General features: G+C 44.0%; 1 protein-coding gene across 2 annotated transcripts in view; it reads right to left on the bottom strand.

Annotated features, from left to right (window-relative positions):
* The window catches only part of bnc2 (basonuclin zinc finger protein 2), a 164339-nt gene that overhangs the window by 81905 nt on the left and 61164 nt on the right, over positions 1–21270 (bottom strand). The window contains exons 2-3 of one of the 2 annotated variants that reach the window (XM_087179824.1): positions 12359–12754; positions 8484–8546 (exon numbers count right to left, since the gene is read on the bottom strand). In XM_087179824.1, the coding sequence (XP_087035950.1) occupies positions 8484–8546; positions 12359–12754 (459 nt within the window). Of the gene's footprint in view, positions 1–8483; positions 8547–12358; positions 12755–13809; positions 14232–21270 lie in introns of those variants that run through there. The other variant, XM_023428211.2, reaches the window with a different exon arrangement.

Below are 21270 nucleotides of genomic sequence, written 5' to 3'. Positions count from 1 at the left end.
GAGAGGTAGTGAACATGAGATACAGAGGCTAACGACGGGAGGAGGGTGGGGGGGTGGGGGGATTTCTAGGAAAGACAAGCTGGCAATTCCACCTTTGAAGAGTGCAACAGTCATCACGAGAGGAGAAAGGGAATCTGCCCATTAAGACTAAGTGGATGTCTATTAGATCATGGAGGTAAGGAGGTGGGCATTTACCATCAGTCCACCTCACAAACAACCTTGCCTGCCCCTGGACCATGCCAACGGCTGTGAGTGTAATACACAGCCGTCATGTTGAGATCCTTTTAAAGTTTCTGATAAAGTTAATGGAGCTCCCTTTTTTCTTTTTTTTTTTTCTTTTTTTTAATAAATGGCTCTCTAAACTTTAGTAAATGTACTCATCCTCTATTTAAAAGTATTTATTCCACTACCAGGGACGTCACCTCTGCAAAAAAGGAAGGCAATTAAAAGACTATCAAAGTCACTACCCAGTCCTATGAGATCAAACAAACCCTCTGCCCTCTTTCTACTTCTCTCTCTGTCTGTCTGTCCCCTTCACTCCCCGCCCCGTCTTCCCCAGTGTAAAACCCCCCATTCTTATCACTGCGGTACAGTTAATCCTCCCTCTCTCCTCCTCCTTCCATCGCGGCGTCCCTCAGGGGTTACGTGAAAGGCTAAAAGGAGGGAGCACATTTGCCACTTGTCTGCGACACATAATACGGAGCAGGCAATCAACTTTGGCTTGACATGTATTTGCTCATCTCTGGGACACACACACGCGCGCACCCCACCACCACCACTGCTGGGAAATTGAGGGGTGAGGGTGTGGGGTTGGAGGGAGGGAGGGAGGGAAGGAGGGGGGAGCCTAAATTAACACTTGACATTCAATACGGTCAGGTCCTTAATTGGCCAGGGCCTTCCTGAGAAGGCAATTTTCTATTCCCCAAACTGCCCCCGCACTGCGCCATGTGCCAGTGTCATCTGTGTATGTATGTCTGTGTGTGCGAGTGTGTGTGTATGTGTGTGTGTGAGGAAGAGAGAAATTGCATCTGTGTGTAAGTATGTGCCAGAGAAAAACTGAGACAATGTGTGTATGCATATATCCGTGTGAGTGTGTGTGTGTGTGTGTGTGTGTGTTTGTGTGTGTCTGTGTCTGTGTATTTGAGCCAGGGCCCTGTCCTGAGAGAGGCCCTCTGGTCCCTTTCCTCTCTCTAATGAGGCTGGATGAATTAGCGCTACGTGACATGATTTGAACAGCGGTGGCCCCCACTCCCCCTAACCCACCCCTCCCTCAGCCCTCCCCTCCTTCCCCTCCTTCCTCTTTGTCCTTCTCCCCTCCTCATCCCGTTTTTTTTTTGTTTTTTTTTCTTAAAGCAGTGACAGGCATCTGGTGGCCGAAAAAATGCCAGGAGCAACCCCGCGGCTCTCGCCTTTATGCATGCTGCTGCTGCTGCTTTATGCTACGCACATACACACAGACACACGCACAACTAGGCATCAGACACACAATGAAATACTTTCGCCTTCCTCCCGTTCCTTTTCCACTCGCACACGCAAACTCACTTGCACTTCCCCACGGATCCAGTTACAGTTGATGTTATTACAGCTTTCAACCTGAGAGGTATTAGGCTTCCTTTAACCGATCTGACAGCATTTACAACACAGGCAAGTCGACGCCTCTAATCGCCCCTGTGACTTCAGCCTATTACCAATTGATCTCAAAGAGAGCCTCCTCCTCACCTCCTGACTGATGCTCAAGCTGTCGGCTCCTTTTACTCTTCTTTGTCATAATGCGCTATCTTTCTTAGCCGCTGCATCCTGTAAACCTGACTGCTCTTAAAGTGCTCTCATTTCACTTTTTTTTTCCCTGCAATAAATCTCACAGCCTTTTGCTTATGATATTTTTATTATTAATGTCATTGAGATATTTGGTCGCAAAATGATCAGGCACAAAGGATCACCTTTGCCCTCGTGAAGCCCAGTTTTAGACAAACAAGATGCTAAATTTATCATATTAATGGTTCTGCAGAAAAATAGCAGATAAATCCCTTGTTGCCTCCCTTTACAAATCTAAACTGATCAACAAACTCTGAAGTAATGGCCTGGATAAAGCAAACAAAAGCTGCAGATTTTTTTTTTTGTATTTGGAGGAAACATATCAAATGGATTAAATGCCATGAAATATTAAATGCCAGTCAGAGTCACACACATCATGCAGCGGACAGCGCTCCAACAAAGCACTTATCGCTGAGTGTGTTTCCCGACAATGGAAGAGGCAGCTCAGGCCATTTACAGAGAAAACATCAACAGTATACATGTGCGTGCGGCTGTACCTGTGCCTGCGCTTATGTGTGTGTGTGTGTGTGTGTGTGTGTGTGTGTGTGTCAACAAAACAAATACATCTTCCGCTTTTAACACACACAAGAACTGCTTTCTCCTTACAAGAATTCTCACTTTGTCCCGTTGTTAAAGAGTGACGCCGTCACCTCAATCGCACAATAAATGTCACAAGAGGTGAACGGGCCAACAATGTGCGATGCCAGAGGTCGTGCATTGGCGGCGGCCTCCCACCCCGGGCTGTTTGCCGCGGATACAGGGTCAGACCAATTGATGTCTATCACAGTAGGCTAATTAGATCATTTGTGACTTAATTGACATTATGGATTGTTAGAAGTGAAGTGCACCGCTGCTCAATATGTGATCATCTCACACATGCAGATGCCTTCAATTCAGCTTGTGTGTGTGTGTGTGTGTGTGTGTGTGTGGGGCGGTCGCATCCAAGTGAATAGGTATGCTCAGTGACAACACAACACACAGTGCCTTTCCCATCCAGCCCACACACACACACACACACACACACACACACACACACGGTGGTATACACACACCACATTCACAAAAACAAAAGCCACCCAGAGTCTCAGATTGCCAGAAAAACACGAGCTGTGGGATGCCAAGGCAGCTGCATTTAACAGTGGCCATTAAATGTTATTAATCCAACAGAGCAAACATCTTTACAAAGTCAGCAGAGAGCGCAAACAAATGCTTACACATGTTGCTTTAACACTTTGTTCACAACAAAAAGTAGCTAATGAGTTTAGACTTGAGTTTTTTTTTTTTTCAGAGGGTTAAAATGACAACATAGTAAGAAAGCAATTTACACAATCTGCATGAAGACAAGACGAAATAGGAGTGTGTGAAAGTGGGCATCTGTGTCTGTCAGACTGCATATCTTTGTATGTGTGTATGTGTGTGTGTGTGGGTGTGTGTGTGTGTGTGTGTGTGTGTGTATGTGTGTGTACGTTGGCTACAAGCCTACCACAGCCTGTACCACTAGCCTCCCTTCTCCAGAACCTCCCTAAAATCCTCCCTGGGCCTCTAGCAATCAAATCTCCACGGTAAGCTGGAGACAGAACAGAACAGAGTGGAGAGATAGATGGAGAGTAAAACATGGGAGCGAAAAAAGACTGAGAAAAAGCAATGAAACAGAAAATAGTGGGGGGGAAAGGCCTCTCTCCTCCTCTTCCTGTCACACATACACATCAGCCACAGAGTTCAACTTATGCATTAAGAGATGTAATAGCTTTATTCTCCTCACCTCACACGTGAGCTGCAGACATGAATTCATTGTGTTACCTGTTGGGAAACTATTTTCTTTCTACAACAGCTTTGGTAATTTGCCAGCACGTCGAAAATGTACAGCACAAACAAACACACACACACACACACACACACACAAACACACACAAACACACACACACTCACACACACAACAGCAGTGTCGGATTAGCAGGGGAAAGAGAGGGAGTCAACCGTAGGCTCTGAACAAAATTACCATCATTATCCATAACCATAAATAAGCCTGATGATGATGATGGTTTTAACAATAATAATAGCAATTCACCCTGAGTGCTTTTTCAAATAACAGTGACAGCATTAGCCACATCGCTAAGAGAAAAATGAAAGGCTCGGTGCCTTGAGAGCTCATCTTCGTTGCCATTGCTGATGGGGCAAATTGGCAGGCAGAGCGAGCAGACAGGGGTCCTTAAAGACGGATGTAAAAATAGTAGGCTGTCGATTTGCCCGTTGAGCTGGCGCAGCTCCAAAGAAAACAAAATAACAGGAGTTGAGGAATAACAGGAAAAGGGAGAAGCCGTGGTGAAAGTATGCCCGAGTTCCTGTCACTTAGCACAGGTCACACCTAATGTCACCTTCCTCTGGACACACAACGGGAAAGAACAGCCTCTCTCAACAATGTCTCTGCCATATGGTCATGTCTTAAAATACTGCAGGCCGCTGCCAAATGTATACGTTTCCTCTGACTCACTCTTTCTCTTCTCACTTAAGTCAATTATGTGTGATGATCCTCTCCGCTGGTGGCAATCTGTGGGTCACCGAAGCCAACACGGGCCCCTCCCAGCTCTCAATCCCCCCATGACCCCTAGTACTGCCACTTCACACACAGACAAACACATACACACACACACAAACAGATAACACACAAAACACAACTATACTTCAGCCCTTTCATAACTGCCTGGACCTTGGTGACAGCTGCTACATTCCTGCTGTGTCAGATTGTGTGTGTGTGTGTGTGTGTGTGTGTGTGTGTGTGTGTGTGTGTGTGTGTGTGTGTGTGTGTGTTGCCGCCCTGGCTCTATGCTCATGTCCCCCTCATTAGCCAGTGGCGGGGTGGTGACATCCTGAGCGACTGGCCCTTCAAACACACACTTCCTCTTCACACCGGCGACTTCTCCCCTCTGCAGGAAACTACCCAAAGACAAATAACCAACGGCCTTCTTTTGAAAGGGATGTAGAAAATGAAAGACGGAAAAACAGGGTGTAAAGAGTGAAGTCGTCCAGTAGCTTAGCCGGGAAAAAAAATTAAAACAGGAGTAGGACAGTAGAAAGATGAAAAATATATATTTGTGATCAAACTAAAATACATCAAATTAATCTGTTAAAAAACAAAACAAAATGGTGCAAAACTAGCAAAAGGAAATTCACTCTTTTCCATCCAATTTGACATGTATTTCTTCAAGTTGTAATTTTATACATAATAGTGGGGGTTGAATCACATTACTAAGGCCCCCCCCCCCCCCATAGATTTATTTAAAATGAATCATTATTGATATTGTCAAAAATGTTTCACATAACAAAAGAAGACTGAAAACAACAGAAGGAAATAAATATTGTATTTCTTTCCTAGTGAGGCATACACATGCCCACACAGGACTAAAACAAATCCCTGGGAACGACTCAGCTACAGTAGATTTCACCACTCAGCCCCCTGATAAGAGGAGAGCAGATGGCTCTGCATTTCTATCGTTCCTCAACGCTCAACACACACATAAAACACGCAGTACACTGCCCTGCCAGACATATGATAAAGAAACCCTTTTTGACTGCGTCTCTACACTGTTCTGTGTCCTCTCCATTCTTCAGGCATTCACCATGGCAGTGAGGCAGCCGTCTCCTCAGGACAAACAGGAAACAGCTGACATGGAGGCCGTGAGTGATGCTCACATGATGCTTATTGATCGCTGGTTGCCCCGGGTCGCGCACGCAGACTCAGGGTCGGTGCTTATCCATAACGCTGATCCTGCAGGGCATTACTGCACGGCTACAGAGGTTACTGTATGACCCAGGTCACACATGATCATGGCCATGTGTGAGGTGGATTTTTTTTTTTCTTGGCAAGTTCATGCAGATACTATAAAGATCAAATTTGAATTTTTTTTTAAAGCTTATGAAAGTAAGAGATGGTGAAGCAAAAGAAAGGAGAACGGAGATGTCTGCATGAGGAGTCATGAACAGTCTGACATTGTAATACACCAGAAAAACAGAAAACACTGACGGGATTAAAATCACGAGTATTGATTTTATCCACTTAAACGTCTTACAAGAGTATGTACAACAGAAAAATATTTACTAAATGTCATGACAGAGAAACAGATTATATTAATATATCTTCAGGTTTCAATAAAAGTGAAAGGATATGCTTGGTGAGTCAATTATTTTAAAAAAGAAAAAAAAAAAAGAAAAAAAATTAAAAAGCCAGTTGAAACAAGTTTAAAGTAAAAATGTTGTGGACGTCATATCTCCCTGGTTGGTGCCTGGGTAAATATAGTGGGGACCACAGCATGAATGGGACCTTGTGCATCCTCCTACTCCGTCAAACTAGATGGGCTCTTAATAGTGCACACACACACATACGGTAAATATACAAGTAGCTGCCGCCACCTTCCCACTCAGTCTTACTTGTACATTTCTGTGCTCTCTCCTGCAGAAATAATGCTGCCTTCAGGAAACACTCACATCTTCATGGCTGCATATGCACAAAGACTGAGGGAGATGCCCGCTGACTGAATGCCACTGTGGCCTTTCTCAGTGCTGCTTATGTTATCTGGACCTTCTAAACTGGCCGACAGCGCTGCAATAACTACGTTAAACAGCATAAGAGCCGACCACAACTTTACAGTTAGGGACAGGCGCTATGAAATAGCTTTGGTGGTGAAGAAGTAGCTTTAAGAAACATTGCGCTCCTTCTAACAGTTGTCCTTGTGTTATTGCAACTGATAATCCTATGAACGTACTGCATGCATGCAACACCCGAAATGGTCCTCTGTTACACAGGTTCACTCTCAAGAGCCTCTCTCTATAAAGACAGTAGCTGCAGAATAAAACGATCGGATTTAGCATCCAGAGGATTGGTGGTGGAGATATAGTTTTAAGTAGGAAAGATAGTCGAGAGGAGAGAAAGAGGGGGTTGGCGTGTGGAGGAAGAAGAGAAGGAAGGAAAAGACAGCGAGAGAAGAAGAAGCAGTGAGAGACAGAGACGTAGTAGAAGAAGAAAAAGAAAAAGTAGTAATGGGGGAAGCGGTGCGTGTCTTTTCTGCAAATCTCCTCTTTCACCTCTGCTCTCCTCCAGCTCTCTAGCCAAGGCCAGCCAAGAGACACTTCACCTCGCACCCGCACACACATGGAGCCAGAGCCAACACACAGAAACACACACACAGAGGGAGAGGACACACACTCACTAAACTGCTCTCTCTCTCTCTCTCTCTCTCTCTCTCTCTCTCTCTCTCTCTCTCTCTCTCTCTCTCTCTCACACACACACACACACACACACACATACACACACACACAGACACGCACTCACACAACTGGCATATGAGTATTTAGCCACCCACTCAGAAAAATAAATGGCAAAAGCACAGACACGAATGCCTTTAACGCACACATGCACACACGTAAACTTCAGTGTCAGAACACACACACACACTTGACACCAGATACATGTACGTATAGGCATCCATATGCTCTGTGTGCAACGACCCATCAAAGACAGACATGGAAATAATAACAGTAGAGTGTAACGACACACACACACAAACACACACGTTCACTCACTGTGGATAATGCTACACATATGCATCAAATCACTGCCTCCCAGTCCCACACAATGGTAAGAAGCAGTGCATGTGCACCACATATGCAACATGCAGCATGTCTGTACCCCACTGTGTAAGACAATGTGTGCAAACACACACACACACACACACACACACACTCACCGCTGTAAGTATATCAGTGTGTTAATAGGCAGATTAGCACACTCTGTGATCTGCACTGAGGAGGATAATAACAACCCCATTTCTTCACTCAAACAAAACAAAGCAGAGCATGTTATTCCATAAATATGTCTGTCATCGTGCCCTCAGAGCTCACAGCATCCACTTTCAGTGGTTTAACAAGAACACACGGGACTGTATAGGCTGCACAGTGCATTCAGAAATCAGGGAAAATCAACAAATATCACTAATGAAAAGTTAAAATATGACACAAGATATGAAAGCAAGAAAATATTAAAGAAAGATGTAAATGGAAGAACTGAAGCCAAACTTTCCAAATTTACATTCAATATTTAAGGGGGAATTTTTTTTTTATAAGCCTACAAAACATATTTGTATGATCAATGCCAAAATGCCTGCTTAACAATTTGACACTGTCTTAAAAACAAATGCAATCTGAAACAATCACTGCATGTTTTTTTTCAAGTAAAAAAAAATATTAACATTACTTATAATTCTATCTATCTATATTGATTTTATCATAATGTTTTACTGCCTTTTTGTTTAATTTTAATAAAGTTTTGGGATCTTAAATTTGTTAGTGCATGATAATGAGGAAAAGGAAAATGCTGCAGGCTTTAGAGTACAAAGTCAAAGAAAAATTTAGTGTGGCAAAATGCATGCACAAATTAAAGATTTAACACTCTAAATCTTAATAAAATTTTATTAAAATTATTATTATTATTTCTATTATTATTATTATTATTACTATTATTACATAAAAGTCAACATGTATTTGTAATTTATATTCTACATCATAAACCCTTGTAAATTCCTTGGATTATATGTGGACATAAGAGCCTCGGTGTGGGATGGAGCAGGCAGTACTGAGAGCAGACAGAAGCCAGGCGAGCTGTAATGCCACTGTACCTCTTCCAGGTCTCGGCCCATAGTCGACCTGTCGCACTTCAAAGGAAGCCGCGTTACAGCACCCTTGCAAAAAGAAAAGGAAGAGGCTATTTTAGAGGTAGTTTCAGACTGAAGACATGCACTGATTTCTTTCTATCTTTTTTTCTTCTTCTTCTTCTTTTTCTCCGAGGTCTGCTGTAAGCCTGGGTGGCAGCATCAGATCCTCAGGTGGAAGTCAAGGCACATTTTTTACGAGCTCGTCTAATCCCTGAGTTGTTCCCACATTCCTCCGACCAGAAGCAGATGAGAAAATTGAAAAAAAAAAAAGAGGAAAAAAAGAGACGCGGCCTGCGGCTCCTGTATTGTGGAGGAATTATCCCTGATGAACCAATTAGGCTCGTAGCATCACTTAACTCCGGGGTTTTTAACTTGCAAGGGTCGATATTCATAGCCAAGCATGTACAGCAGCGGGTCAATTAAGGCTCCAAATATTATCACTCCGTAATGCCTGGGAAATAATTCAACTCCTAATTAATGTTTTTACATTTTTTTCCCTCCATAAAAACAATTCTGAAAGTTCCCTCTTGGAGTGTTTTGTAAAAATGTGCACCGATTTCTGAGAAAATAAGCAGTATTTATCGAATCCATTTCATTGATTTCATATAAATTGCATGCTGTTTATGCTGTTTCCTGTTGACACTTGCGTGGATTATGATGGCTGTAAATCTCCTGCTATGTGACTTAGAAAAAAAAAAAAGTTTCTTCAAAGATTAAAAGCCCATTAAGGCCTGTTATGAAAGGTGTAAATTATTCACCCACAGAAATGCCTTCATCGCCACTGTTGTTAATTTCGTTACAGTTTAGAGAAACACACAATAATGAGGAGCGACTGCATGTAGATGAGGTTGTCAATATGTAATCTTAACACACCAAAGTTAATAAAACATAAAGAAAATTATTTAATTCAGCTTCATTTTCCACCATTTTCTCCAGCTTCTAAAAGCACAGCAGAATATTTAGAGCAGGGAAACGATTCATTGTCTTGACGTCTCAGTGAATGTGTAAATGAATGAATTTATTAATTCTGAAATAATTTACAAATAAAATGAAAAATACGAAAATGTCTCAAATAAAGGAGTCAATCACAGAGCTGATCTAACAATTTTTAGGAGACATTCGATTTCAAATTGATATCAATTTTCTTTAGGTCATTTTTCTTTACGCTGAAAGAGGCAGGTGCAACATCAGATCTCCTGTTTCATGATTTGATCATTAAAATCTTTGCTTTACTTTCCTCACAGTCGTCGGTCACTGATGTTCTGCAGCGAGATGATCAGACACCTGCTGTAAACCACAGCTTATTTCTGTCATTCAAAATCATACACTCACGTCTAAGTGAAATGAATTTTTTTTTTCATTTCAGTCTTGCTTTGTGTGTGTGTGTGTGTGTGTGTGTGTGTCTGTCTGTCTGTGTGTGTGTGTCTGTGTGTGTGTGTGTGTGTGTGTGTGTGTGTGTGTGTGTTTGTGTGAGACAGAGAGCGAGAGAGAGAAAGAGAGAGAGAGGGAGAGAGGGAGAGAGAGAGAGATTTACAGGGAATTTCAAAAGCATTAGCAAATGTTTTGGCTTGGTGATGCCCTGCACCTCACCACAGCCGCATCTGTCCTGAACACACGGCGCAGGGCTGTTTTGCGTCTCTATCGATCAGATGGAAATATAATTTGGCCTAACAACGATAAAAAAAATAAAATACCGCATCCCTCGTGCCACCTTGTTGATCTTTAAGGGAGAGAGAGGGGAGATTTGGAAACACAAGCCCATAACCCATTTTCTCTCCTCCAACACCCCAGGGTGCGCCAGCCTCGGCAAACACAAAGTCATTATCGGTTAGATTCCAATAAGGCGAGTCTGTCAAGGAACAGGCTTCCTTCGGAGAATTTATGTCATGCCTACTAAACATGGGAAGATGTCTTCTAAGTGGTGCGAGGAAGGATAAATAACAGCGAGTCCCACAGCTGATTATATTGAAACAACGGTGCGCATTTGTAAAAAGGATTGGGGATGTAAACGTGGGGTCCCAGCAGATGTTGAGCGCAGGGGCCCATCCACCTGCTCCTATACCGGGAGAGGAGAAGAGCGCACCCATCTAGTCCCATAACTTATCAGAAGGTGGTATGATTTTTTTCTTTAGGAAAATTTCTAACAAAAAATAAATAAAAAGAGGACGCTGCATGAAAATTACAGGGATGCGATTCATTTCCGTGTGAAAACGGAATCTTAGTGACATGAAAAAATGGGATATAGGCTATTTCATTTATAAAAAACAAAACAAAAACAAAACAAAACACAAAACAATCTCGGGGAAAAGCTCTTTTAAAATGTACTAATCCCAAAAGTTACATCGGAACATGTTTTAGTCTCAACACATCAGTTTCACCTTCACGATTAGACCTCTGGGATTTGGAGAAAAAAAGAAAGAAAGAAAGAGACTGTACGAGCTGTAAGTACGGGCAAGGTGACAGAAGACGTTTTTCATCATTTACAACACAGAGTCACGGCGAGACTGTTGCGCAAGAGCCGCTGTGACCTGAGTGCGTAACAGCATGTGCATGGTACGGAGCGACTGCAGGTCCCGCTATGATCAACTACAACCTAACAACCATCCTCTATCTTTACTGTCTCCCCCTCAAACGTGCGCGCGAACGGACGCACGCACGCACACACACACACACACACACACACACACACACACACACACACACACACACACACACAAAACTCGACTCTCAGTCCTCTTCCCACCAACCCTTACCTGAAATTTATCAGACCAAACCACACACACCTCCACCCCCTGTCCCTTAAAAAGTAACTTTCTTGTTCTAACTTTGGGGCTTCTTGATTTTTTTTTTTTTTTTTTTTTTTTTTAAGATACAAAACAAGAGAGAAATTCAGTGTAACATCCACGATAGCAGGCGAGAAATGTCGGGAGGAAATGTGGACTTTCCTCAGCCGGTGCAGGCTATCCGTTATCATCATTACTTTTCCAGGGGAGCCTGTGTTCGCTCACGGCTCCTCTGCTGTTCTGTAGCCGCGCAAGGGGCTTCCTGCCTCGGCCACATGAAGTCAATTAGCCGGTCCCAGAGGGGTGCCCCTTCCCGAGTCTTTATCGGCACCGAGGTTACCAAAACACTGCTAGTGCTTGCTTTTAAAACTCCACACCGCTCATAGACCAATTACGGAGACTTAAGCATGTATGTAACGAGTCCAGACAGGGATAATCCATCAAATGGTGAGATAAATGATTTATCTGGTAGTGGTCAAAATTTGCATTATAATGTGTGTTTTTACAAATAGACAAAAATCTGCTGTTTTCAGTTATTTTAGAGAGAAGGAAATGACTCATGCATTGAATTAGTAAAATTAAAAGGAACACACACAGAGGCTACATGGATGGAAACACTTTCAGGCATGGTGTGTGTAAAACAACACCACCAAGACACACACATACACACAAACACACACACACACACACACAAACACACACAAACATCAAATCTGATATATTGTAAAAGTGGGGAAAAGTTGCAAAAAATGCAGTTGCATTTAAGAATCATTCATTTGAAATATCACAAACAAGACACTGTCCACAACCACCCCCATACCACACACATTACACATACACAGCTACTGGCAAACATACAAACACACACATAAACACTCTCTTTTTCCACACACAGACCAAGAGATAGTAGGAATCACAACAGCAAATGTCTGAACGTACACTACTAGAGGAAAAATAAAAGTTTGGTCCTTGACTATAGACTGAAAATGGTGAAAGAGGGAAAGAGAGGGGAGGCAGACATGGAGAGGATGAGTGGGTGAGGCTGGGCTGACGTACCTGCTGGGACATTCTGTAGAGGAGGTTGCTGTCAGTGCTCTGCTGCTGCCATGTCCCCATGAAGCCCGGCTGCTCAGCACTAGGCGGTCTGGTGCTGAACTGCATGGAGCTTTCGCCTGCTCCCTCAGCGCTGCTGCTAACGATGCTAATGCCACCCAGACCACTTCTGCTGCTGCTGCTGCTGCTGCTGGTGGTGGTGGCGGCGGTGGTGGTGGTGGTGCTGCTGCTGCTGCTGCTACTGTGGCTACTGGAGGGGATGCTCGTGCAAACGCCAGCAGTGCCGTTGGGTCCGTTAGCCTTGGCTGAAGGTGGCCTGGCCGGTTCTGGGTCTGTGCTGGGCTCTGGTGGGACTGTGTCGCACTCACTGCCTCTCACATCCAACTCTGCCTCTTTGGACTTAGACAGAGAGAGGGAGAGACAGAGAGGGAGGGTAGGAGGGATGTGGGAGTGTGAAGGAGGAGAGAAGAGAAAAAAGTCAGTGAAGGTGGGTTCTTTTGGGGTCGTGTTGCCTTTTTTTTTGTCTCATGCGGGTCCTGCTTCTTGAAGAGGATAGCAAGGAGAGGGGGGCAATGAGGGATTGGATGTTTGTGTGAGCTTTCTTGGCAGCTCTGGTGGCGGAGGAGTGTGTGTGTGTGTGTGTGTGTGTGTGTGTGTGTGTGTGTGTGTGTGTGTGTGGGTGTGTGTGTGTGTGTGGAGTTAATTCTTGTGAAGAGAGAGAAAAGAGGGCTTGCGGTGAATTTCCTCGGGGGCCTCGTCTTGGATAGGGCAAGATGAGCGAAGCAATGGAGGTGAGGAGGGGAGGTGAGGAGGGGGCTGATGAGAAGGTGAGCAAGGATGGAGTAAAACAAAAAAGAGGAAGGGGGGGTTGTGGGAATTAGTGAGGAGGGGTGCATGATGTTGCCCATGGCCTCAGTTTTTTGCTGTAATCCATCTGTCAGTCAATTTGTACTTGAACATGGACCCAACACATACACACACTTACATGCAAACACACACAATGAAACATGTTTACCTGCATGCATGCACACATTCATACAGGGACACAAAGTGCTCTAATGTCAAAGAAAAAAGAAAGTAAGAAAAAGTTAAAGAAGCTGGGAGCTGCCATCAGCTCACTCAAGACCGAACACATGCTCACATAAGCATAAAAACAAACCTGTGTAATTCTGTGATTTTTTTCGTAATGTAACAAGTAAGTCTTAAAGATTTTTTTTTTAAGAATTTTTACTACGTTGTTAAGTAAAACAGAAAAAAAACTTCAAACAAACAACTAAATGCGATACGCAAATAAACAGTTTCACAATAAAACGCGAACGTGAAGCATCTAAAACCTGTGTTCAAAAATGTTCAAAAGTCACATTGGTTTTTTTTTCTAAACACAAAACAAGTCCCGTAAAAAGCTCCATAAAAAGCAAACAGCTGAGCCGATAAAACGCACGAATGTCTCTTACCATCAATTCTGTGTCTGTCCCAGCAAAGTGAAGATGAGGTGTGGGAGTGAGCCACCAGCTATCCAGTTCTCCCTGCCTCCCGCTCCCCTCTCTCTCTCTCTCTCTAGCTCTCTCTCTCTCTCTTTCCCTTTCTCTCTCTGTGATTGTGTCCCTCTCTCGACGTCCGTGCCGCCGCCTGTCCTCTCTCTCTCTCTCTCTCTCTCTCTCGCTCTCTCTGACTCCTCTGTTCCTCCGCCGCAGCCGCTGAGGAACTGAACTGAGCGCCTGAGCTTGTGTGTGTGTGCGTGTGTGTGCGCAAGTGAGAGCGAGAGCATGTGAGAGCGAGCGAGCGAGCGAGCAAGTGAGAGTGTGTGTGTGAGAGAGAGAGACGGTGGCTCTCTGAGCGAGTTGAGCCGGAGTGTGTATGTGTATGTGTGTGTATGTCTGTATGCGTGTGTGTGTCGGGTCGGTGTAGGCTCAACTGAGTCAACTATGCCGCTCCACTCTGAGATGCTCAATGACATCGCGCCGCACGCTTCCCCTCTCTCTCTCTCTGTGTGTGTGTGTGTCAGTACACACACACACACACACACACACACACACATAGACACACACACCTCCTCTGCTAGGGGCAGGAAGGTGGGGGCAAGCGCCATCACAGAGCAGGAGAAGGGAAGGAGGGGGGCGTTTGTCCCTCTGCCTTATTACCATTTGCGCTGCGAGCGGCCGGTATGTCTCAGAGCAACTTAGTTCTCCTGTGGGACTGTCCCACCACACGCGCGCGCGCGCGCGCGCGCACACACACACACACACACACACACACACACACACACACACACAAACACGCTCATGGTGCTCAGTTTCTACCTTGAAGGAGGGAAAAAACAGTTTGAAAAGAAGCATCACTGTTGCAGACCAAGTATTGCCAAGTATTTCTTTCTGTTGTTAAAAAAGATTGAAAATGCAGGGTTGTAGTCTATAGAAAGATTCTTTGATCAAGCTGAAAATTGCTCAATTTCTGATTTGTAGGGCAATTATATAAAAAACAGAAACAAAAGAAAAATATCAATAGACTTGTTATATCACTAAAAAATCTGGTGCCTTTGTTTGATTTTCACCCACTCTAATGAAAGACTAATGGAACGCAGGCAATCTGCCACCAGCATGCACATGAACACACACACACACACACACACACACACACACACACACACACACACACACAGGAACCCCCCACCTCTGCAGAGGCTCTCAGATTTTAATTAAGAAAAAAATGAGGAAGAGGTTCCATTTTAGCCAAATTGGTCCCCACAGCAGCAAAGGTAAGGGAATAAAATGAGGGATGGAGGAGTAAAGGGAGGCAGACACGGAGAAAAAGACACACAGGAGGATAAGGAAGAAAAAAAAGAAGGAGATCTATGCTTCCTTTGACAGAGCATAGGACATGTCTCAAACAATGAAGACATCCCCCCCTCCACCTCCTCCTCCTTCTCTTCTTCCCTTTTAAACCCCAATCTCCTCTTCTCTCCTCCACTCCGTCTCCTCACCCCACCATCATTAGAGAAATGACAGACCAGGTGCCTCAGTCCGCAGCGAGAGGGAGATGTCACTGTGATCTCTCCACCGCCGAGGAACAAAAGAGAAAGGGACACAGAGAGAGAACTTCTCTCCTCGGCCACATTAAATGGCTTCTGATATATAAAGTCACTTCAAATTTTGTGGTAAATTGCTGTAGACAGCCGCTTGGTTGTCTGTTAAAAGCCTTTTCTACGGTTTCCTAATGGCAGTGTACTGTTAACCTTTGCTTAGATTATCACACTGGTCGTTACGGTTATGTACAGGGGAGTTGGACGAGCAAGGGGAAAAATGCCCAGTGTCTGTCTTGCCACTGTGAAAATGTGCACTTGTGTCTTTCGTGTCAAGCTAAATTTACATCTTCACTCCTTTCTCCATCACTGCCTACATCTTTATCCTCTGCTTTAGCCTTTTGTGATATTTTTCTCCACTTCTTGATCTCTTTACCTCACTCTTTCTTCCTTTTACTACCCCCCCCTCCAATCCTTTCTTCACTTATCTTTTGCATAGTGGCCTGCACTTGTCAGAAGCCACTAGCAGCCTTGTCGTAAAAGGCGTAATGTGTCACCTCCTGTCCATGTACTGCCAGCTCCTCTCTCTTAACAACTTATTGAAAAGGTAATGCATGAGGCTTAGGCTAATTATATTAAGTGACAATTTAGCGGCAGAGGTTCCTTTTTGCTTTCCAGCTCACGCTTCTCTTCCTCTGTGTCTCTCTCTCTCCCTCTCCTGCTCCCTCCCTCTCGTCTGTAAATGTGCTAGTCTGTGGGTTTTTCAAGTGGCACTCAGTGTTTCAAGTCAAGCTGGTGGCTCAGCTTCTGACCTGGCTGGTTAATGGCTGTTATTTGTGGGAGGAGATGTGTATAAGAGACAGCCCCCTGCCTCTGCTGATGGTAATGGCCGTGATGACAGAGGAAACGAGACAGAGACACAGAAGTAAAAATACGGAGATGGGCAACTTTGAGGGGGGAGAAATAGGGAGGAAGAAGGAAATAGAAAGATGAAAAAGCACATGAATTAGGAAAGGACAGAAAATAGGATGCAGGAGATCCTCAGGCTCCTTTATTAAAACTATTATTGTGCAGGACTTGAGAATTCCCCCCCTCCCTGGGGCAGGGGTCCATGTCGAAGCCCATATAATTAACTAGAGGCTCAGCTACGGATCAATTACCAGACAAGCAAGTGATAGCCGAATCAATGGAAGATCATCAGGCTCGTTATCAGTGTTGCAACTCATTAGAGGAAAAGTGAGGTAGAGAAAGAGAGAGAGCAAAAAAAAAAGTGGGGGGGGGCAGTGGAGATGGGGAATGAGGGTGGCTGGGTGAGGCAGGAGGAGAGGGCAGGGTTGGTGGCAGTGTGATAGCCCAGAGGCTGATGGGTGTGTGTGGTATCCTGGTGTGTGTGTGTGTGTGTGTGTGTGTGCCTGTGTGTGTGTGTGTTAGCTGCCACTGACGGGTGACAGGGGGAGTTCTGTATGACAGAGTGCAGCCTGCTCTGTAGCAACAGTCACTGAGGCTTGTACGGATCAATACAAGTGTGTGCATGAGGTTAAAGCTCTGCCATAGCATCCTTATTCCCCAGCGACCCGCGCGCTCAGTCTGGGGTACAATCCTACAATCCAAGCAGTCAGAAAGGGATTGTCAAGATGGAAGAGTTGCAGAACAAAGCCTACATTTCCCCAGTCAAAGCCGTAGGAATAAGTTATCCAAAAATGATAATTAATGTATGAGCCCACCACCCCCCACCCCTCTCACTTGGAATGCCACATCAAAATAAAAAAAGGATCTTAGAGACCAGAAATTGCAACATTAGATCATTTTTCCTCCTGCTCCTTTTGACATGTTTCGCTCATCAAAACGAACGGCATACCTGTGGCACCTTCGTGAGCTTGTGAGAGCCCTCACAAATTTATCTGCGTTTTGTGAATGGCAAATCATTGGATGAGCGTGACACTGCCGACATGTGCGGTCTGCAGTGCAGAGAGTGCTGACAAATCATTTCCATGAAATAGGCTTCAAATATCAAGTGTCCTGGATATCTTTACTAAAATACCTAATAATAATCTGTTTTACGCAGTTAGCGCCTACCTGTGATATGGATTATTGTGCTCACATGCTGCCTTTGTTTGAAGAAATTGTTTTGTTTTTCGCGATTTGATGTAATTAAAAGAGATGCTGCAGATATTCCTCTGTTCTGTGTAAAGGCATGAAGTTAAATTGCTTTCTGACATTTGAGGATGCATATGCCTAGTTATTTATTAATGTCCCCCCACCCCTTCATTCCTCCCTTCCGTATCTCAGATATTTCCTTTACATTACACCGACTTGAGTGAATATAAAATCTGATAATGATGATGGCTTTAGGCCAGAGCTTGTCTCCTCTGAGTCATCAGACACTTAAAGTCTGCTGTCTTGACCTCTGACCTTCCCCAGCTGGGGGCCTGGGGGTCGTGCTGATATTATTTTTTATAACAAAACATAGATATATGTATTCACATTCTATGAGTTGTGTAATTTTTGATTGAGATGATTGAGAAGATGTACTTTAGCAGTGATATCCAACATATCAATTCACTGATTGTTTTATTTGTTCAGTTATTTCTTTCTTCTGTTTGTATTGTCCTGTTCTAACTTTTTATATTGTGTATTTATATTTTGTATAAGCTTTTTTTTGACAGAAGAGCAGCAGACCTTAATTGTAATAATACTGGCACAATACTACTGTTGACTGTATACAGTATGAGAGTGCAACTTCTTCTCTGCACATATGAATATAAAGCTTTAAATTCATATTTTTAACTCTAAACATAATACCATTTATGGTGGCATATAATAATGTAATATATTCATTATTTTTTAATTGGTGTGGATAAGTAAAATATTATTCAAATTAGTCAAAGGTTGTAATTAGAAATACAGATTAAGAGTGTAGAAAAAAAGGATTTATGTAAAATATTAATGAACTGAAGCCTATACAGCATGTCAGATAAAATAGAGCAGAAGAAGTACACACAGAGTATGAGGGAGATTTAAAACATTCTTGACCCCTAACTACACTTTTGACCGTAAGCTACAAATGTATTTCAAAAGGCAGCCTCCTTCTCTGAGTCCAAATTATTGTGCCCATCAAACCTCTCAGCGCTGCCTGTTTGTTTCCCAAACATTGACATCTAATGGGGCAAATAGCCCAGAAATTGGATGCGACAGCACTGAGTTGTTAAAACAGTCTCAAGAAAACCAATTCCCCTTTCTACGCAAAAGTCTTGAGAGGAAAAGTACCTTGCTTTTCATTTTCTGTGCAAAGTGAGAAAACCTGTTCAAGCAAATAACAGTGAGTAAAAAACAGATGCAGAGGTCATCAAAAAGTCATAATTAAGATGCTTGTCTGTTGTGTTATTTGTCTGTTTTGTTTTTTTATTTTTATTTTTTCTTGGTTTTTGTTTTTGGAGCAGGGATAATTTTTCAGGGAATGAAATCACAATGGAGCAAAATCCAACTCAAATTGGCCTTTTACACACTAAAAAGAGGGCAAATGGAAGGACAGAAGCAGGGGGCAGAGAGGGAGAGGAAAGTGGAAAAACATAATTTGTGCAGTGATGGTGATTATGTGCTGTAGAAACAAATGATCAAGGCCAGTAGAGAATGGTTGATGAGTGTCTGTTTGCTGAGGAGGATGCTTTTCGAATGTAGCGAGAGAACGCTGGTTCACTTAAGGTTGTCATGTGAAAGAAACATCTGGAGTTCATCCTCTCAGCTGTTTTGTCCTTCAAACTTCTTTCCAGATTGAACGCTATGAGATTTTCTATCTACTCCATGTTAAATTATTTGAAATAAACAAAGCAAAATAATGGTTTAACACTGGTGGGAAGTGGCATTTCCAGAAGAGTGAGTGCAGCCTTTGTACACTACAGTAGAGACATAAGCAGGAGCACGTGGCTCAGGGCTAGTACTGTCGTTGACCTGATTTATGGTCATACGAAGATGCTCACACACACACACACACACTGAAACAGACAGTGTGTGTGTGTGTGTGCATGTGACAAGGAATGGCGTGTCGATCAGATGGCACAGGGATAGAAGTGTCACTGTTCTGCTACCACTACAGGGCCACAAGACATCATATGACACCGACAGGAACAGCTCTCCACTTGTGATAGCGGGAGAGAGGGAGATGGGGAGAAAGACGTAGAGAGAGACAGATGAGGGCACCGAAAGGTCTGAGAGAAAAGAGAGGGAGTCACATGATTGTCTGTGTCACTGATCACTGCAATCTGGCCTCCACTAATAAGTGCACCTTTGTCAAAAAAAACGAGAGGGGAAAGGTCGCCAGTGTGGCATCTTATGAGTTATTAATGATTTTCGACTGTATTTGGGGTGACAGTGGCAAAACGTTTATCGGCTGAGAGCACGGTCTGCTAATAAACATTTGGCCATTCATGACCTAGTGACACATGTTATGTATAAAATGCTCCAAGTGTTAGTTCGGCTTTTCCAAGAAAGGAAGACATTACTCATGAGGTCAGGAGATAAAACTACAATTTTATCAACACCAGCACAACCACATACATACACAGTCACACTAATACACACACACACACACACACACAAGCACACACACACACACAGCACTCGTGCACATTTGCACCTCTGCCCCACGAGCTGACTGAATCACAGCAAATCCTACAGCAACAACACACACACATTCATCTAACACCTTTTTCGTTATGCTTTCACATTAACACAACGGGTTCTCTAGGTATGTCGGCAACAGGACAGGCATCACCAAACATACTTCAGATTTTGTTTTGTAATTATCTGATTGAATTTTCTTTACTCACCCCCCCACCCCCTGCCCCCCACCCCCATCCAACACAGACTCAACCAACTGACCCACTGTCAACAGAGCTTTGAGAATCTCTCTTCTAAAGGGAGAATCCATTGTCCGTTGGTAACAAGGCTCTCACCAAAAGTGAGAGTTGGATCTTGTGTAGAGTGAGGCCATTATTTCCAGTGGAGGGGGCAGCTGAGAGAGACATAGGGGGGCACACTACCCTGATTTTCCCACAAGGTTTTACATTTACAGTTCCACTAAATTTAATTTTAAAGCCAAATACGAAGGGGAGGGTAAAAGTGGAGGCAGAAGTTATGATGGGCAACAATTTCATGGTGGAGATGAATGGAGAAAAAATCTCCATCTCTGTATTCACATAGCTGTGTAACTGTCTTAATCACAGCGTAAGAGAGGATGGATGTACCAGGTCAGAAAATCATTTGATAGTTGACATTAGCGTCATAGATAGCTGCTTTGTAGGGTTATGTGCTGCTCTTCATTTTCTCGCACTGCCTCGCGAAAAAGTGTGTTGGCTCCGGGAAAGGCTTACACATGAGCCAAGAGGTGTGGGGATATTGTGTGTGTGGGAAAAGGAAGAAAGAGAAGAAGATGTAGAAGGAGAAGAAAAAGAAGATGAGGTTGAGTTCCATCACTTGCCTAATGACTGGGTTGGTTTCAGGGCATTTCACAGACGTGTACATCGAGGCACCCCGAGGCCATCCCTCTGCTTTTGCTCCGTCTTCTTTCCTCCTCTTTACTCCACAGTCATCCGCACTCACACTTGGATAATTCTCTTCTAATCATCTCTAGCTTTTCTCCTCCTCCGCCCTCATTTACTTCCCTCGTGTCTCCCTCCCCTTTCACTCTGCCTCTTCTCACCTCATCAGACAGGCCTCCACCCCACCTCTCCGCTGCCTCCATCCCCTCGCTCCTGTCCTCTCTCACTGACCCGTGCTCCCCCCCAGTCACAGGGCGTTGTGTCTCTACCTGCCAGGCTCCCTGACAGCCCCACGTCCCCCCTCACCCCCTGAGAGGAGACCGCCTGCCCATCCGGAACGCTGCCGTGGCAACCCTGGC

Source organism: Seriola lalandi, unplaced genomic scaffold (assembly GCF_002814215.2).
Source record: "Seriola lalandi dorsalis isolate HSWRI2012SDOR001 ecotype SW California unplaced genomic scaffold, Sedor1 jcf7180002054872, whole genome shotgun sequence".
Taxonomy (NCBI): Eukaryota; Metazoa; Chordata; class Actinopteri; order Carangiformes; family Carangidae; genus Seriola; species Seriola lalandi.
This window is presented reverse-complemented; position numbering and strand designations above follow the sequence as displayed.